General features: G+C 47.5%; 2 protein-coding genes across 2 annotated transcripts in view; both read right to left on the minus strand.

The window, feature by feature from the left end:
- The window catches only part of LOC148385829 (janus kinase and microtubule-interacting protein 3-like), a 44,444-nt gene that overhangs the window by 10,723 nt on the left and 13,517 nt on the right, over window positions 1-20,204 (minus strand). The gene's annotated exons all lie outside the window — the stretch shown is intronic.
- LOC148385830 (janus kinase and microtubule-interacting protein 3-like) lies at window positions 10,097-10,970 on the minus strand. The gene is made up of 3 exons (XM_088397582.1): window positions 10,868-10,970; window positions 10,595-10,657; window positions 10,097-10,508 (listed from the first exon to the last, which is right to left on the minus strand). The coding sequence occupies exons 1-3, from the start codon at window positions 10,934-10,936 to the stop codon at window positions 10,383-10,385; spliced, it is 258 nt and encodes an 85-aa protein (XP_088253708.1). The 5' UTR covers window positions 10,937-10,970; the 3' UTR covers window positions 10,097-10,382.

Consider the following 20,204-nt stretch of genomic DNA (forward strand, 5'->3'; position numbering starts at 1 on the left):
AGTGCGGGATGGTGTTGTTCAGTGCAGGATGGTGTTGTTCAGTGCGGCATGGTGTTGTTCAATGCGGCATGGTGTTGTTCAGTGCGGGATGGTGTTGTTCAGTGCGGCATGGTGTTGTTCAGTGCGGCATGGTGTTGTTCAGTGCGGCATGGTGTTGTTCAGTGCGGCATGGTGTTGTTCAGTGCGGCATGGTGTTGTTCAGTGCGGCATGGTGTTGTTCAGTGCGGAATGGTGTTGTTCAGTGCGGCATGGTGTTGTTCAGTGCGGGATGGTGTTGTTCAATGCGGGATCGTGTTGTTCAGTGCGGGGTGGTGTTGTTCAGTGCAGGATGGTGTTGTTCAGTGCAGGATGGTGTTGTTCAGTGCGGCATGGTGTTGTTCAATGCAGGATCGTGTTGTTCAGTGCAGCATAATGTTGTTCAGTGCAGCATGGTGTTGTTCAGTGCGGCATGGTGTTGTTCAATGCGGCATGGTGTTGTTCAGTGCGGGATGGTGTTGTTCAGTGCGGCATGGTGTTTTTCAGTGCGGCATAATGTTGTTCAGTGCAGCATGGTGTTGTTCAGTGCGGCATGGTGTTGTTCAGTGCGACATAATGTTGTTCAGTGCGGCATAATGTTGTTCAGTGCGGCATGGTGTTGTTCAGTGCGGCATGGTGTTGTTCAGTGCGGCATGGTGTTGTTCAGTGCGGCATGGTGTTGTTCAGTGCAGGATGGTGTTGTTCAGTGCAGGATGGTGTTGTTCAATGCGGCATGGTGTTGTTCAGTGCGGGATGGTGTTGTTCAGTGCGGGATGGTGTTGTTCAGTGGGCATGGTGTTGTTCAGTGCGGAATGGTGTTGTTCAGTGCGGCATGGTGTTGTTGAGTGCGGCATGGTGTTGTTCAGTGCAGGATGGTGTTGTTCAATGCGGGATGGTGTTGTTCAGTGCGGGATCGTGTTGTTCAGTGCAGGATGGTGTTGTTCAGTGCGGCATGGTGTTGTTCAATGCGGCATGGTGTTGTTCAGTGCAGGATGGTGTTGTTCAGTGCGGCATGGTGTTGTTCAATGCGGCATGGTGTTGTTCAATGCGGCATGGTGTTGTTCAGTGCGGCATGGTGTTGTTCAGTGCGGCATGGTGTTGTTCAGTGCAGCGTAATGTTGTTCAGTGCGGCATGGTGTTGTTCAGTGCGGAATGGTGTTGTTCAGTGCGGCATGGTGTTGTTCAGTGCAGCGTAATGTTGTTCAGTGCGGCATGGTGTTGTTCAGTGCGGAATGGTGTTGTTCAGTGCGGGAAGGTGTTGTTCAGTGCGGCATGGTGTTGTTCAGTGCGGCATAATGTTGTTCAGTGCGGCATAATGTTGTTCAGTGCGGCATGGTGTTGTTCAGTGTGGGATGGTGTTGTTCAGTGCAGGATGGTGTTGTTCAGTGCGGCATGGTGTTGTTCAATGCGGTATCGTGTTGTTCAGTGCGGCATGGTGTTGTTCAGTGCGGCATGGTGTTGTTCAGTGCGGCATGGTGTTGCTCAGTGCGGCATGGTGTTGTTCAGTGCGGCATAATGTTGTTCAGTGCGGCATAATGTTGTTCAGTGCGGCATAATGTTGTTCAGTGCGGCATAATGTAGTTCAGTGCGGCATAATGTTGTTCAGTGCGGCATAATGTTGTTCAGTGCGGGATGGTGTTGTTCATTGCGGCATGGTGTTGTTCAGTGCGGCATGGTGTTGTTCAGTGCGGCATGGTGTTGTTCAGTGCGGGATGGTGTTGTTCAGTGCAGGATGGTGTTGTTCAGTGCGGCATGGTGTTGTTCAATGCGGCATGGTGTTGTTCAGTTCGGGATGGTGTTGTTCAGTGCGGCATGGTGTTGTTCAGTGCGGCATAATGTTTTTCAGTGCGGCATGGTGTTGTTCAGTGCGGCATGGTGTTGTTCAGTGCAGTATAATGTTGTTCAGTGCGGCATGGTGTTGTTCAGTGCGGAATGGTGTTGTTCAGTGCGGCATGGTGTTGTTCAGTGCGGCATGGTGTTGTTCAGTGCGGCATGGTGTTGTTCAGTGAGGCATGGTGTTGTTCAGTGCGGGATGGTGTTCAATGCGGGATCGTGTTGTTCAGTGCGGCATGGTGTTGTTCAGTGCGGCATGGTGTTGTTCAGTGCGGCATGGTGTTGTTCAGTGCAGCATGGTGTTGTTCATTTCGGCATAATGTTGTTCAGTGCGGCATAATGTTGTTTAGTGCGGCATGGTGTTGTTCAGTGCGGGATGGTGTTGTTCAGTGCGTTATAATGTTGTTCAGTGCGGCATGGTGTTGTTCAGTGCGGCATGGTGTTGTTCAGTGCGGCATGGTGTTGTTCAGTGCGGCATAATGTTGTTCAGTGCGGCATAATGTTGTTCAGTGCGGCATGGTGTTCAGTGCGGGATGGTGTTGTTCAGTGCGGGATGGTGTTGTTCAGTGCGGCATGGTGTTCAATAAGGAATGGTGTTGTTCAGTGCAGGATGGTGTTTTTCAGTGCGGCATGGTGTTGTTCAGTGCGGCATAATGTTGTTCAGTGCGGCATGGTGTTGTTCAGTGCGGCATGGTGTTGTTCAGTGCGGCATGGTGTTGTTCAGTGCGGCATGGTGTTGTTCAGTGCGGCATAATGTTGTTCAGTGCGGCATGGTGTTGTTCAGTGCGGCATGGTGTTGTTCAGTGCGGCATAATGTTCAGTGCGGCATAATGTTGTTCAGTGCGGCATGGTGTTGTTCAGTGCGGGATGGTGTTGTTCAGTGCAGGATGGTGTTGTTCAGTGCGGCATGGTGTTCAGTGCGGGATGGTGTCTTTCAGTGCGGCATGGTGTCGTTCAGTGCGGCATAGTGTCTTTCAGTGCGGCATGGTGTCGTTCAGTGAGGCATGGTGTTGTTCAGTGCGGCATGGTGTTATTTAGTGCGGCATGGTGTTGTTCAGTGCGGGATGGTGTTGTTCAGTGTGGCATGGTGTTCAGTGCGGCATGGTGTTGTTCAGTGCGGTATCGTGTTGTTCAGTGCGGTATCGTGTTTCTCAGTGCGGTATCGTGTTGTTCAGTGCAGTATCGTTGTGTTGTTCGTATTGTGTTGTGTTGTTCGTAATGTGTTGTGTTGTTCGTATTGTGTTGTGTTGTTCATATTGTGTTGTTCATATTGTGTTGAGTTGTTCGTATTGTGTTGTGTTGTTCGTATTGTGTTGCCTTTAACACTTAGCCTCTAACACTTAGCCTCTAACACTTAGCCTCTAGCATCTAGAAGGTAAATAAATAGGAAGGAAGGACTCACCGGTGACGTCTTCGCCCACGTCCAAGCGTTGTACTTTGTATTTTCATCCTTCTGACAGTGGAAAACATAGCCAACAAACACCGTGGAACCTAAACGAATGAAAGAAAACTATCATTTGGCCACAACCAACATTCACAGATACAACACAATGTGACGTGCGGGGTTGAGGTTAAAGGTTGAGTGAAGGGCCCTCGTTTTAAACTACTTTTTTGAAAAGGATTGGGAACAAGTAAGACGTATTTAATTTATTTAATGGGAAGTAGTAAGAGCTATTGAATTTAATCTATGTATTATATTCTATTGTATTGTATTCTGTTGTATTCTTTTGGATTGTATTCACACTAACCCCACTAAAACTTCAGCCCACAAAAACTCGCCTCTGGCGCCTAGCCTCTGGCACTTAGCCTCTAACACTTAGCCTTTAACACTTAGCCTTTAACACTTAGCCTTCAACACTTAGCCTAGAAGGTGAATAAATAGGGTTAAAGGTTGAGTGAAGGGACCTCGTTTTAAACTACTTTTTTGAAAAGGAGTGGGAACAAGTAAGACGTATTTAATTTATTTAATGGGAAGTAGTAAGACTTATTAAATTTATTTAATCTACTTTTCTTCCCAGGCAAAATTTGATGTGCTGCAATTCCAAATTTCCAAAGTGAATGAAGGAATGAAGTCCTTTAAATTATGATTTTGTATAAATACTAGGCATTAACACAAAATCGACGGCACAAAATGGGCAGACTTTACTTGTTTGAAAAGGACTGGTTACAAGACAGACTTTTTTAATTTATTTAATGGGAAGAAGACTTATTTAGTTTAATTGATCTATTTTTGTTCCCTGGCAAAATTCGATTTGCTGCAATTCCAAATTTCCAAAGTGAATGAAGGAAAGAAGTCGTTTAAATTATGATTTTGTTTAAATACTAGGCATAGACACAAAATCTACGGCACAAAATGGGCAGACTTTACTTGTTTGAAGAGGACTGGTTACAAGACAGACTTTTCTGATTTATTTAATGGGAAGAAGACTTATTTAGTTTATTTAATCTATTTTTGTTCCCTGGCAAAATTGGATTTGCTGAAATTGTATTTTGCCAAATCTTGCCTTGAGACCTGATAGGAAGTATTAAACGCTTAGTTAAATCAATACAAGTTGGTAATAAGAGCGAGTAATGTTGGTTGAACCGATGAATGAAGGTTGAAAGCAATTTAAATTATGACTTTGTATAAATACTAGATATTAACAGAACATCTACTGCGCGAAATGGGCAGAGTTTACTTGTTTGAGAAGGAGTGGCTTATTCAAAACTAAGATTTATTTAATCTGTTTGTTCCCAGGCAAAATTGGATGTGATGCAATTCCAAATTTCACCACATGATGATGCCCAATTTTGACTTCATAGGACATATTAAACACTTAGCTTGTTATTATGTTCAAGGTAATCAGATTTGTTTATTATTCTAATGGCCTCTTCAAAACTATTCTGGATTACTACTTTGGATCTATTCTACATTACTTGGCAACAACATACTCTGTAACAGATTAGGCAGTATAATCATATATGTTAACTTGAGAGTGCCCACACTCAATCTACTTATCGTGATGTGTTAAATCAATTACTGTTAGACATTATTTGTCTGATAATCTACCAAATCTTTGAATTGAAGAATTTGTGATTTAATTAATAGCTTGTTCAGGGTAATCAGACTTGTATATAATTCTAATGGCCTTCTTTTGAAAACTATTCTGAATTACAACTTTGGATCTTATATTACTTTGCAACAATCTACTCGGTGACAGATTAGGCAGTATAATCACATATGTTAACTTCAGTGCCCACACTGTATTTATTTATGGTTATTTGTTAAATCAAGTACTGTTAGACATGAAATAGGAAGTGTTTAACATAAATGTTATGGCTACTCACCATTGTAGCTCGCTCCTGGTCAATGATACGAGCCTCTTCTTGCAGTGGAAAACTTGCAGCCAACAAACACCGTGGAACCTAAAGGAATGAAATTAAACATTAACATTTCGCCTCGACCAATTTTCACACGTACAACGCAACGCGGCTACACTTCTGCTATTACAAACGTAAATCTCCTTAAACACAATGAGTGTTACTTACCGTGTACGCTCTAGACGGTCCAGTTGCAAGCAGAAAATAAAGATATTTCCGTTGATAATCGTCGCTGCTCAGTGGCTCACGGCCATCGCGCCAACAGATTTGAATTTTGGCGGAGGTTCGGGCAATTACGTCATATCCGCGGCACATGACTGCGACGTAATACCCGCTTATCTGAAACGGCAGTTAAAAGTAGAGTTACATCAAGTTTTCTTGGAACCTAAACGAATGAAAGAAAACTATCATTTGGCCACAACCAACATTCACAGATACAACACAACGTGCGGGGTTGAGGTTAAAGATTGAGTGAAGGGCCCTCGTTTTAAACTACTGTTTTGAAAAGGAGTGGGAACAAGTAAGACGTATTTAATTTATTTAATGGGAAGTAGTAAGACTTATTAAATTTATTTAATCTACTTTTCTTCCCAGGCAAAATTTGATGTGCTGCAATTCCAAATTTCCAAAGTGAATGAAGGAATGAAGTCCTTTAAATTATGATTTTGTATAAATACTAGGCATTAACACAAAATCGACGGCACAAAATGGGCAGACTTTACTTGTTTGAAAAGGACTGGTTACAAGACAGACTTTTTTAATTTATTTAATGGGAAGAAGACTTATTTAGTTTAATTGATCTATTTTTGTTCCCTGGCAAAATTCGATTTGCTGCAATTCCAAATTTCCAAAGTGAATGAAGGAAAGAAGTCGTTTAAATTATGATTTTGTTTAAATACTAGGCATAGACACAAAATCTACGGCACAAAATGGGCAGACTTTACTTGTTTGAAGAGGACTGGTTACAAGACAGACTTTTCTGATTTATTTAATGGGAAGAAGACTTATTTAGTTTATTTAATCTATTTTTGTTCCCTGGCAAAATTGGATTTGCTGAAACTGTATTTTGCCAAATCTTGCCTTGAGACCTGATAGGAAGTATTAAACGCTTAGTTAAATCAATACAAGTTGGTAATAAGAGCGAGTAATGTTGGTTGAACCGATGAATGAAGGTTGAAAGCAATTTAAATTATGACTTTGTATAAATACTAGATATTAACAGAACATCTACTGCGCGAAATGGGCAGAGTTTACTTGTTTGAGAAGGAGTGGCTTATTCAAAACTAAGATTTATTTAATCTGTTTGTTCCCAGGCAAAATTGGATGTGATGCAATTCCAAATTTCACCACATGATGGTGCCCAATTTTGACTTCATAGGACATATTAAACACTTAGCTTGTTATTATGTTCAAGGTAATCAGATTTGTTTATTATTCTAATGGCCTCTTCAAAACTATTCTGGATTACTACTTTGGATCTATTCTACATTACTTGGCAACAACATACTCTGTAACAGATTAGGCAGTATAATCAAATATGTTAACTTGAGAGTGCCCACACTCAATCTACTTATCGTGATGTGTTAAATCAATTACTGTTAGACATTATTTGTCTGATAATCTACCAAATCTTTGAATTGAAGAATTTGTGATTTAATTAATAGCTTGTTCAGGGTAATCAGACTTGTATATAATTCTAATGGCCTTCTTTTGAAAACTATTCTGAATTACAACTTTGGATCTTATATTACTTTGCAACAATCTACTCGGTGACAGATTAGGCAGTATAATCACATATGTTAACTTCAGTGCCCACACTGTATTTATTTATGGTTATTTGTTAAATCAAGTACTGTTAGACATGAAATAGGAAGTGTTTAACATAAATGTTATGGCTACTCACCATTGTAGCTCGCTCCTGGTCAATGATATGAGCCTCTTCTTGCAGTGGAAAACTTGCAGCCAACAAACACCGTGGAACCTAAAGGAATGAAATTAAACATTAACATTTCGCCTGGACCAACATTCACACGTACAACGCAACGCGGCTACACTTCTGCTATTACAAACGTAAATCTCCTTAAACACAACGAGTGTTACTTACCGTGTACGCTCTAGGCAAAATTGGATGTGATGCAATTCCAAATCTATCTGAAACGGCAGTTAAAAGTAGAGTTACATCAAGTTTTCTTTTTTAATCAACACAATCATTTACAACCGTTGACCAGAAAGAATCGTCGAAATTCGACGTCCCCCACAAACGCCACGCTCACTCGCTTTTCAGGGCAACAAAAGTACTTCTTTTTAAAAACGATGAGTTGTACTTACCGTGTACGCTCTGGACGGTCCAGTTGCAAGCAGAAAATAAAAATATTTCTCTTGTTAGTCGTATGTTACCATCCGCCGTGTCTTTGTCAACATCGCCGCCATTTTCCTACTTCCTGCTGCGAGCCACGCCCACGGATTTAAATTTGGGCGGAAGCTCTTTCCATTGGCGTCGTTTTCGCGTATAGCAAATCCGATTGGTTGGGAAGGGGGCACGGTTATGCAGCCGAGGGGTCCTGTGATCGGTGGGATGTAAAGTAGGCGTCGACGTCACGTCCGCGTCACGTGACCACGACGTGGCAGACGTCCTATAGCAACCGCTGTTTTGTTTAGTAGACTTACAGTTGTTATGCATTGACATAATGGCGCACACACCAAATAGATTTAAATAAATTAAATAGTTCTTCTGCCCACTCTCTTTTAAACAAGTTAACTCTCCCCGCGGATTTGAATTCCGGCGAAAGTTACGCCCATCGACGTCACGTATGTCACGTGACCACGACGTGGCAGATGTCATATAGCAACCGCTGTTTTGTTTAGTAGATTTACAGTTGTTATGCATTGGCATAATGGTGTGCACTCAAAATAGATTTAAATAAATTAAATATTTCTTCTGCCCACTCCCTTTTAAACAAGTTAACTCTGCCCACGTCCATTGACGTCTTGTCTGCGTCACGTGACCACGACGTAGCGACGTCATATAGTAACCGCTGTTTTGATCAGTAGACTTAGTTATTATGCGTTGACATAATGGCGCACTGGTTAGCATGGCCACCTCTTAAGCATGATGTTGCGGGTTCGACGCCTGATCAATGTTAGCATGGAGTGAGCTGAAGTGCATGGCGCTGAAGATTTGAATCTTTGAAATGCGCTGAGGTCTGACATATCAGGCAGAATGGTTTGCCATCACGTTCAACAAAAAATAGAAACTTTCCCACTCTGATTAAAACGTCCTGTGTTCATCTACGTATTTTCGTTTTGCTGTGCATCTTTTCCCTGCCATTTCGAGAGCCCAATTGACACTCATAGTTTAAAGAAATGTGTTTGCCCATCCTACTTTGTGGAATTTCACCACATGCGCTTATGACCAAAATACCAAATTGAACTCAAGTGAAGCCAACACGCACAACCCCCCCCCCCCCCCACACACACACACACACACAAATGTTGATATGAACATAAAAGAGCCGCATGCGGTTCGGGAGTTGCGGCTTGGCCAAACCTGTACTATACAACTTTATTTGTATAAAATTTTCACAACAGCTGTCACACAAACAAAGCGGGAAAAACCGAAGACGTGCGTGTTCCGCCCACGCTGGATTTATTTGCACCTTTGAAAAGACACCGTATTGCCGCAGATGTGGCAAAGAGTACTTTTGGGCATCTGAGACGGAAGGATGTCCAAAGCATCATGTCACCTGCTCTGGTAGGCATGGTGGTGGGACGTTGAGGTCAACCGCTTTGGGGTTGGCTGAATCTTTGATCGCAGGATGCCACACACTTGAAGACAGAAGCAGAAAAGCAGAGCTAAATGCAAAATGTACTCACCGGTGACTCCAATTTTTTTCCCCCCTGAAGAAACAGCTGGACGGGTGGCCCCGGCTGGCCAGTGGGACTCTTGTTATTCTGACCCTTTTTAGTGCGCGTTTGGGGCAACAACCGTTTTTTGTGGCGCTCTCTTCTGGTTCAAAAGTGCCCTGCATGTGAATTTGCTTTTCCTGCCTTCTGATTGGATGAGCGCCGGTGTGACGCGGTGCCTCTGTCACCGTGGCGGGGGGTATACGTTGGCATCGGAGCGTCTGCCAACGTCTGAGACCGGCTGGCAGTGTATCGGAGGTGTCGAGTGCGGTGCCGCTGGAGCTCACTCACCAGCTGGTGTTAGGGCCACAGAATGAAGGCCAAGGAGAAGAATAGAAAGAGAAACAGAAACTTCTCCTCCAATTGTTTGATTTGTCTCTTCTGAGCTTCGATGAATTCTTTCAGCTCTTTGTTCCTCTAGGACGGACAAATGGAAAGTGGCATTCAAAAGCCAGTAAGCGTGCAAGTAAGTGCCGGGCTGGCTTTGGGCCCTTACCTGTTGCGCGCTGTGCAGCAGATCCATTCTCTCTTGGAGGATGCAAGCGTCGCGCTCCCTCAACTCGCACATCAGGGCTCGCTTCCATTGGTCCACGGCGCTCCTAAGCTCTTCTCTCTGATCCGCCGTCAGCACGTCATTCACGCCAGCGTGGCTGGCTTTTTCGCCGTCCGTGGCGGGGCAGTCCCGCTGCGGTAGCGCCTCGTACAACATGGCCTCCAGCTCCAGGATCCTCTGGGCCGCAATCCTCGTCCATCAGTGGTCCGGCGGGAGATTTGAGGGAGGCTTACCTTATGAGCCTGGTCCATGGAACACTTCCTGAAGTCCAACTCTTCATCCAGGTAGCCCTTCTGCTTGCAGAACATAGAAGAGCCCAAAGGCACAGCGTCAACAAGCTTCTTTCAGCGCAAAGCCTTCCAAAAGTCACATTTGAGCCGCCGAGTCTCGTGGAGTGCGAACATAAGGAGTTCGACATACACTTACGGCGTTATAGCCCAGGATGTCCAGCTTCTTCATCAGATCACTGATGACGATGTCCGGGGGAAAGGCGCAAGGAGCAATGTAAGGTGTTCTGGGACCTCGGGTTAAGGTTAGGGTTGCGAGGGACGCCTTACGTACGCTCACGCCCTCGGCCTCGCAGTAGATCTGCAAAGGGCTGAGGCCGTCTGGGAAACGGACTTGCAGAAACTTCAAGACGGGGGAGCGCCACTCCCTCTCCTGAAAGGCAGAGGCATGCATCCGTCCGTCCGTCCGTCCGTCCGTCACATCTCTGGCCTCAACACGCTTGTGCGAGTCTTCCCACCTCCAGCTCCAGGATGCGGAACTCAAGCAGTTCGTTTTGGTCTCGGATATCCTGGATGTGCTCTTTCAGATGCGCTTCTTCCGCCTCCATCCGCCTGACCTGAAAAGACAGTCAGACCTCATCTGCGGGGCTTCCCGACGGGTGTGACGCCAAGCGACTCCGCCCAGCGCCTTTCTTTCCGTCACCTTTTCGGCCAACTGCTGATTGCTCTGACGCAGCAGCTGCTTCTCCTCCACCCACTTGACATTCTAGAAGAGACAAACGCGTGGACAGCTTTGGAATGTTGTGTCATTTTCATCCACAAATTCTTTGGTTGACTGGAAAATGACATTTGCTTTTCTCCGCATTTTCCCAGCCACATTCGGGGGGGGGGTTGGTCCAGTAATGCCAGACGAATGAGTGACTGAAGAATGTAGCTATTTTGTCTGAGAAAAAGGTGTGCTCATTGATGAGCTTACCTGTCCTTGTTGCTTCAGCGCTGACTCCAGATCTGCTACTCTGCTTTGATAGTGACCCATTTCTACCATCAGCTTTTCTCTGGTCTGAAAGGAGGAGGAGGGAGGCTCCTCCTCCTCCTTTCAGACCAGAGAACACCCGAGGCTGGGTGAGAACGGGGAGGCTGCGACCCGGCCGGGGGTTGCGGGAAGGGGCGCCACCTTGATCTCCTTCTCGGCGTCGTAGTCCCCTTCGCTGGTCTGGGCTAGCAGAGCGTAGGCTCGTTGCAGCGCTTGATATTCTTGCGTCAGCTGGCGGTAGCGAAGCTCCGCCTCTTCATGCACACACCAATGCAACACAGCACTAGTACCAGAATCAGTCAGACCGGCGACAAAGCACCCGCGACGCAAAGACGAGTCCGATTCCAGGCTGAAGAGGAATGTTTGGTGCCAATACGCTGGCAGAAATGGCGGGCTACCTCTTCGGGTTCCGTGTCGGGGGTTCTGTCGGTGTGAAAAGACAAGGACGATCCGTCCGAGTCCACCAACACGTCTTCGTCGTAGCCGTAAAATGTTTCGATGACCTGCGGGCGCGGAAGCAAACATCTCTCTGAACAAACTGAAGCGACACCTCACGATGAATCGACGAGAGGAACGATAGCGAGAAAAAGGCCATTTCATCTTGCGCAACACCAAGCAGCCGCAAACAAACAGACTCACCTTGCAGGACCTCACGCTTTGTTCCTCCTCAGAGATTCTCGACGTCGGTATCGTAGCAGCAAATCTCTCTCCTGTCGACACAAATAATCCGCCTTTGAGATTCTTTGGATGCAAAGGGAACGAACGGCTCCGGCGCAGAAACAAACGCGACTCACAATGACATTTCTGACATGAGCTCCTGTCTCCAGAGCCTGAAAAACACGTCACCGGCGATGATTGGAGGGACGCTCGTCTTTTCCAAAAGTGACAACTACAGGGTGTGTCAGGGTTTTCCAGATTATCTTTATCGTATCATTATGTTGCTTTGACTTTGACTGCAACCTGTAATAAATAATATTATTTATCCCTTATTTATCCCTATCGCTTATCCCTTCCTACACAAAGTCGTAAAACACCCCTTGCTATGTTTTGACTAGAGGTCAAGGGCTTCCTCTATTCAATCCACTCTTACACCCACCCTGTTTCTCTTAATTAAAATGCTCGTGCAGGAGCCGAGAGTCAGACTTCATTCGTACAACGGATGGACTCTCCACCTGCAGGTGTCCAAAAGAACTTACTTGTCTCCCGTGTGGTTCTTGCAAAATAAGTTGGAGCGAGCGCAACTCTAACAGGGTGCATTTTGCCACTAGCTGCCTACGGACAATGATGTCGCGCTCGCGGCTCATGGTTGACGGGCTGAGCAGCCGGGCAAGTCCGTCGTTTTCAGCGCACAGCGAGTGGCAAAGGCGCTGACAAAACGGGAGCTTTGAGCTGCTGAAAACGGCAAAACAAGTCTAAAGCGTGTTCAAACGCGTGCGCACAATGCTCCTGCTTGAAAGGTCGGAATTTAAGGGGCCAATTTTTTGGATGGCGGCCGCCGGCCAAGCTTTGGACGGAAAAGGTTTCCTGGCGACAGCGAGCGAGCGTGGCGCTGCCGTACGTGCACCGAGTCGCCTGCCTGAAGACCTTGGACAAGTCGTCGATGATGTGCCGCTGCTCCACAACTTGAAGGAACTCCATTTCACCGTCCTGCTGGCCGCAACCGCGGTCCAGGTCATTGAGCGAACTAGGCCTTCTCTGTGGAACACAAATGCAGTGGACTCTGTTGGCACGCCGCCGTTGTCCGCGTCGACTTACCAAGCTTGCCATCTCCTCGTTCTCCTGGGTGACAAAGCGCACTTTGTTTTCAAGGCGACACAGCACCAGCGAGAGTTCTTCATTCTTCCTGCTCAGGCGTTTGTTTTTGTACAGGAGTGGCAGAAACTGGCTTTCTGTTTCTCTCAGTCGCTTTAGCTGCAAGCATGAAGTGCGGGATGTGAAAGACGCACAACACGCGGGCCAGAACGTATCCATTCCTTTTGCATCGGTTTGAACGGAATCGTGGCTTTGGCTCCCAATAAAAGACATCTACCAGGCAACCGACTCGACGCGCCGCTCAACTAATAAGCAAGCGCAATGGGTGCCTCGCTGGATGGCGCGCATCAAACGTAGCGCAAACCTTCAAGCGTGCCGTCAATAAATTACCAGTTCATTGCGCTCTTCAGAAAGCAGGGCGTTTCGATCCTCCAGGTTCCTGATGACTGCGCTGAGCTCAGCGATTTTCAGATGAAACCGTCGCGTGTCCCGATCCTCCTGAGACTGAAAACGCCCCGCAACACACACACACAAGCACTCGTTCAAAGTTCAAAACTGTTTTTGTGCTACCTTCCTCCAGCAACGAACTAAGTCATGCGTACTGCAAGTGTGTGATGAGGTGGCTTACGCAATGAAGAGGATTGCTAGTAGCGGCGTTGACCCCACTTCCAGGGTAGTTTAGGCCCGCCCTTTGGGAATCCCTCAGGGCAGCGATCTGCTGCTCGGCAGCCTGAGTCTGCAGCTGAAGGCGGTGGACGTGGCCGGCCCCAGGGCTTCATCCAAAACACTAACCGCTCTGTCTTTCAGCTTGATCTCATCCGTCTGGATGTACAAACGGGGAGCGCTCAGGCAGGCGGGCAAACTCATTTGCCAGAATTGTGACAAAAACAAAGAGAGCAACCGGCCAATTTTTTTTCTTGAATCGACTGGAACACCTTTGCTGTGACAAAAGCGAAGCGAGCAACCGGACATTTTCTTCTTGTGAAATAGAATAGAATAGAATGCCTTAGGTGTCATTGCACTGCAGGTATACAACGAAATTGGGAACATAGCCACGCACCGCGCATCTGATCAGTCCTACCAGTCGGCGGATCTCCCTCTCGCAGTCTCTCTTGGTTCGGCTCAGCTCCTCCCGATGCTGGTGATGAGCCGATCGGAGCTCGGCCGCTCGGGACTGCCAGGCCTGCTGGGCCGCTGCCAGGGCTTCTTCCGCGCTCCTGGTGGAGGCGACACCGCTCGGTCTCCCGACACCGCCGCGTCTCCTCCACCTCCGCCAGCAAAGCGCCCCCCCTCCTCACCTGAGCAGACATTGCGCCACACCGGGCCGTTGAGACCGCAACGGAGCGCCGCGACGCTTACTGGGGACAAGCTACACAATACGGTAGCGGCCGCATCGAAGCCCGACGTGGCGTGCGGATAGTCAGACACGGATAGAGCGGATCACCTTGTCCATGGAGCCGTCCCTCAGGCTGAGGACCAAGGCATTCAGTCGCTGGATCTCTCCATCTTTGATTTTGATCACTCTCATCAGCTCCATTTCATGCTGCCGCAGTAATGTCTCCCTGGTAATGGCTAACTCTTTCTGCTTCTCCTCATGGAGTTTGCTTTTGAGTTCCGTCATGGCGGCGGTGGCACGGTGGTGCTCCGCCCGCAGGTCCTGACTTCTCTCTCTCTCCAGACAGCTGACCTGACATGACTTAGACTTAGACTTAGACAAACTTTATTGTCATCTTGTCTGCACATGGTGCATACAAAACGAAATTCCGTTGCATACGTCTTACAACAAAGTAGTGATATTGCAGTTGAATAGAAGTAACATATCCTATGAAAATATATATATATACATATACTATATATATATATATATATATATATAAAAAATAAGTATAAAGTGCAGCAGTGATAATTATGCAATAGTGCAAGTAGGCAAAACAGTATTCAAGAGTGTGCAGAGGAATGCTAAACCATGTATTAAACTTCTATTTAAAGGGTTTATACAAGTTCAGTAAAGTTGGTAGTGCGAGATAGTGCAAGATAGAGGTCCGTAGTGTCATAAAGTACAGTTCTGTGAATGTGTGATGCAGAGTTCAGTTTAGAGCTCAACAGTTCTAGTGTTCAACAGTCTGATGACAGCAGGGAAAAAGCTGTTGCAGAACCTGGTGGACCTGCAGCGGATGCTGCAAACCTCTTCCCAGAGGGCAGCAGGGAGAACAGTCCATGGTGGGGGTGTGATGGGTCATTGATGATGTTACGGGCACGGGACATGCAGCGCTGAGATGAAATGTCCTGAATGGAGGGAAGAGGAGCCCCTATGATCCTCTCTGCTGTCCTCACCACTCTCCTCACGTTCTTCCAATCGGAGGCGGTGCAGCCTCCACACCACACAGAGAGACAGCTTGTCAGAATGCTCTCTATGGTGCTCCTGTAGAACGTCCTCATGATGGGTGGGGGCAGGTGGGCTCTCCTCATCCTCCGCTGTAAGTACAAGCGCTTCTGTGCCCTCTTGACCAGTGCCGTAGTGTTCATAGTCCAGGTGAGGTCTTCTGTGATGTGGACCCCCAGGAATTTGGTGGTGCTGACCACCTCCACAGCTGAGCTGTTGATGATCAGTGGAGCGTGGTGAGGCTGTTTTTTCCTGAAGTCGACGATGATCTCCTTCATCTTCTCCTCATTCAGGATCAGGCTGTTTTCTCTGCACCAGCCCACCAGCTGCTCCACCTCCTCTCTGTAGTCCAGGTCGTTGTTGTCTCTGATGAGCCCCACCACCGTTGTGTCGTCTGCTGACTTCACGATGTGATTGGTGGTGAACCTGAGGACGCAGTCGTGTGTCATCAGGGTGAACAGCAGGGGGCTCAGGACGCAGCCCTGAAGGGAGCCTGTGCTGAGGGTGATGACATCAGAGGTGTTCTGTCCGACCCGGACTGACTGAGGTCTGTTGCTGAGGAAGTCTAGCAGCCAGTTGCGAAGGGGGGTGTTGAAGCCCAGGTGTTCCAATTTTCCTACCAGATGCTGTGGGATGATGGTGTCAAACGCTGAGCTGAAGTCCAGGAACAGCCTCCGCACATGGGTGTTCTTCTCCTCCAGGTGAGCCAGGCTCAGGTGAAGAACGGAGGAGATGGCGTCCTGAGTGGAGCGGTTTTGCCGGTCGGCAAACTGGAACGGGTCAAATAATAGGGGGAGTCTGGAAACGATGTGACCTTTAAGCAGCCTTTCGAAGCACTTCATCATAACCGGAGTCAGTGCAACAGGCCGGTAATCATTAAATGAGGTGATTTGAGGTTTCTTCGGCACCGGAATGATGGAGGCAGTCTTAAAGCACGCCGGCACTGTGGCTTGGCCCAGCGAGGTGTTAAAAATGTCTGTGATGACCCCAGCCAGATGACTTGCACATTCCCTGAACACACGCCCAGGAATGTTGTCGGGGCCAGGGGCCTTACAGGGGTTGACTCTCCTCAGGGTCTTCAACACATCGGCGGAGTCAAGGCAGAGTACCTCCTCTTCCTGATGGGGGACAGTTTTAACTGCTGGAGTGCCGTTTAGTGCCTCGAACCTCCCAAAGAAGTTATTTAGACCATTTAGAAAGTCAGCATCAACTACACCCACCGGGGGGGGGGGGGGAGAGTGAGTTGTAGTCTGTAATCGCCCGTATGCCTTGCCACATACTCCTGATGTTTTTGACGTCGTGGAAACGATCCTGAAATTTTCGACTGCGGTCTCGCTTCGCTATCCTGATGGCACGGTTCAAGTTGGCTCTCGCTGTCCTCAGTGTCTCCTTGTCGCCAGACTTGAAGGCAGAGTTCCGCGCTCGTAGCGTTTGACGTACCTCCTCAGTCATCCAGGGTCGTTGGTTGCCCCGGGTGATGATATTCTTAGTGGTGCTGACGTCCTCGGTGCATTTGTTGATGTAGGCTGACACAGTCATGGCACACGCATGTCTAATCTACATCGGGAAAACTGGGAGGGAGGGAGGGAGGCAGGCAGGGAGGCAGGCAGGGAGGCAGGCAGTGTCTGTCTGTTGAGGTTTTCACCTTGTTCTTCTCCTGCTGAAGTTCTAACTGGACGTCCATCAGTTTGGTTCTCAGCTCGTCATTGGCGGCCTGAAGGGCGTCCGTTCGCTCCGCCTTGGCCCGCCCTGCCGGAGCTCGTTTGGACATCTCTTACTCGAGTCTCGCCCGGTCGTCAGTCAGAGATCACAACATTTGTACCTGGAGAGCACAAACGCAGCGCTGTTTTCCACTGGCTTCGAACTCAACTTCAATCGGTACCGTAACTTACAACATCATAAACATAGAACTAGCTTGACTTATTCATTGAATAAATGCATTTGGTTCTTCAAAACTGCATCACGCAACATAGCGTGACCGAGACGGCCGTTATCCACCTGCGTGAAGTTATTTGGTGAAATGAATGAGATGTTTAAGACACCATCGTTCTGTCTCTATGTAGATGAAGGGAAATAATCGATTGCTGAAGGTCCAAAGGTGTTGTGATAAACAAATAAACATATTAGTGATTAGTGACATATTTGTGATAAACATATTAGGCAGGATAATCACATATGTTAACGTGACTGCCCACACTGTATTTATTTATGGTTATTTGTTAAATCGAGTACTGTTAGACATGAAATAGGAAGTGTTTAACATAAATGGAAGACGAAAGGGGTACTCACCATTGTAGCTCCTGCTGGTCAATGATACGAGCCTCTTCTTGCAGTGGAAAACATACAGCCAACAAACACCGTGGAACCTAAAGGAATGAAATTAAACATTAACATTTAGCCTCAACCAACATTCACAGATACAACGCAACGCAAACTACACAAACGTAAATCTTTTTAAACACAATGAGTTGTACTTACCGTGTACGCTCTAGACGGTCCACTTGCAAGCAGAAAATAAAGATATTTCTGTTGATAATCGTCGTGTTTGTATCCGGTGTCTCGCTCAAGGCCATTGCGCCCACAGATTTGAATTTTGGCGAGAGTTCAGCCTATTGACGTCATTTCCGCGGTGTAATACCCGCATATCTGAAACGGCAAAGTTAAGAGTAGAGTTAAATAAAGTTTTTAGTCAACGCAATAATTTACAACCATTGACCAGTCGAAATAATCGTCGAAATTTGGCGTCTGTGGCTGGAAGCAGACGCCGAGTTCGACATTCCTCCCAAACGCCACACTCCCTCGCTTTTCAGGGCTAAAAAAAAACAGTTGTAATTACCTTGTACGCTCTAGACGGTCAAGTTGCAAGCTGAAAACAAAAATATTTGCCTTGTTAGTCATCGTGTTACTAACCGCTGTGTCTTGTTTGCCAGAATTGCCGCTTTCCTACTTCCTGTTGCAAGCCACGCCCACGGATTATAATTTTGCCGTGAGTTCCGCCTATTGACGTCATGTCCGCGTCACATGACTGCGACGTAATATTATCTAAAACTGTTTGTGCGGTATTGTGTTGTTCTGTGCGGTATTGTGTTATTCTGTGCGGCGTCGTGTTGTTCTGTGCGGCGTCGTGTTGTTCAGTGCGACGTCGTGTTGTTCAGTGCGGCATGGTGTTGTTCAGTAAGGCATGGTGTTGTTCAGTAAGGCATGGTGTTGTTCAGTGCGGCATAATGTTGTTCAGTGCGGCATGGTGTTGTTCAGTGCAGGATGGTGTTGTTCAGTGCGGCATGGTGTTGTTCAATGCAGGATCGTGTTGTTCAGTGCAGCATAATGTTGTTCAGTGCAGCATGGTGTTGTTCAGTGCGGCATGGTGTTGTTCAATGCGGCATGGTGTTGTTCACTGCGGGATGGTGTTGTTCAATGCGGGATCGTGTTGTTCAGTGCGGCATAATGTTGTTCAGTGCGGCATGGTGTTGTTCAGTGCGGCATGGTGTTGTTCAGTGCGACATAATGTTGTTTAGTGCGGCATAATGTTGTTCAGTGCGGCATAATGTTGTTCAGTGCGGCATGGTGTTGTTCAGTGCGGCATGGTGTTGTTCAGTGCGGCATGGTGTTGTTCAGTGCAGGATGGTGTTGTTCAGTGCGGCATGGTGTTGTTCAATGCGGCATGGTGTTGTTCAGTGCGGGATGGTGTTGTTCATTGCGGCATGGTGTTGTTCAGTGCGGCATGGTGTTGTTCAGTGCGGCATGGTGTTGTTCAGTGCGGCATGGTGTTGTTCAGTGCGGCATAATGTTGTTCAGTGCGGCATGGTGTTGTTCAGTGCAGGATGGTGTTGTTCAGTGCGGCATGGTGTTGTTCAATGCAGGATCGTGTTGTTCAGTGCAGCATAATGTTGTTCAGTGCAGCATGGTGTTGTTCAGTGCGGCATGGTGTTGTTCAATGCGGCATGGTGTTGTTCACTGCGGGATGGTGTTGTTCAATGCGGGATCGTGTTGTTCAGTGCGGCATACTGTTGTTCAGTGCGGCATGGTGTTGTTCAGTGTGGCATGCTGTTGTTCAGTGCGACATAATGTTGTTTAGTGCGGCATAATGTTGTTCAGTGCGGCATAATGTTGTTCAGTGCGGCATGGTGTTGTTCAGTGCGGCATGGTGTTGTTCAGTGCGGCATGGTGTTGTTCAGTGCAGGATGGTGTTGTTCAGTGCGGCATGGTGTTGTTCAATGCGGCATGGTGTTGTTCAGTGCGGGATGGTGTTGTTCAGTGCGGGATGGTGTTGTTCAGTGCGGCATGGTGTTGTTCAGTGCGGAATGGTGTTGTTCAGTGCGGCATGGTGTTGTTCAGTGCGGCATGGTGTTGTTCAATGCGGCATGGTGTTGTTCAGTGCGGGATGGTGTTGTTCAGTGCGGCATGGTGTTGTTCAGTGCGGCATGGTGTTGTTCAGTGCGGCATGGTGTTGTTCAGTGCGGCATGGTGTTGTTCAGTGCGGCATGGTGTTGTTCAGTGCGGCATGGTGTTGTTCAATGCGGCATGGTGTTGTTCAGTGCGGGATGGTGTTGTTCAGTGCAGGATGGTGTTGTTCAGTGCGGCATGGTGTTGTTCAATGCGTCAGTGCGGCATAATGTTGTTCAGTGCGGCATGGTGTTGTTCAGTGCGGCATGGTGTTGTTCAGTGCGGCATGGTGTTGTTCAGTGCAGGATGGTGTTGTTCAGTGCGGCATGGTGTTGTTCAATGCGGCATGGTGTTGTTCAGTGCGGGATGGTGTTGTTCAGTGCAGGATGGTGTTGTTCAGTGCGGCATGGTGTTGTTCAGTGCGGAATGGTGCTGTTCAGTGCGGCATGGTGTTGTTCAGTGCGGCATGGTGTTGTTCAGTGCAGGATGGTGTTGTTCAATGCGGGATCGTGTTGTTCAGTGCGGCATGGTGTTTTTCAGTGCGGCATGGTGTTGTTCAGTGCGGCATAATGTTGTTCAGTGCGGCATGGTGTTGTTCAGTGCGGCATGGTGTTGTTCAGTGCGGCATGGTGTTGTTCAGTGCGGCATAATGTTGTCCAGTGCGCCATAATGTTGTTCAGTGCGGCATGGTGTTGTTCAGTGCGGGATGGTGTTGTTCAGTGCGGCATGGTGTTGTTCAATGCGGCATGGTGTTGTTCAGTG

Source organism: Syngnathus floridae, chromosome 15, assembly GCF_059516105.1.
Source record: "Syngnathus floridae isolate MCC-2025c chromosome 15, RoL_Sflo_1.0, whole genome shotgun sequence".
NCBI lineage: Eukaryota > Metazoa > Chordata > Actinopteri > Syngnathiformes > Syngnathidae > Syngnathus > Syngnathus floridae.

Excerpts from the sequence above, each read along its gene's own strand:
- LOC148385830 (XM_088397582.1), bottom strand. The coding sequence starts at position 10,936 with ATGGTAGAAATGGGTCACTATCAAAGCAGAGTAGCAGATCTGGAGTCA. Across the intron at positions 10,658-10,867 it reads CGCTGAAGCAACAAGGACAG|AATGTCAAGTGGGTGGAGGA; the intron begins GTAAGCTCATCA and ends TGTCTCTTCTAG. Across the intron at positions 10,509-10,594 it reads ATCAGCAGTTGGCCGAAAAG|GTCAGGCGGATGGAGGCGGA; the intron begins GTGACGGAAAGA and ends CTGTCTTTTCAG.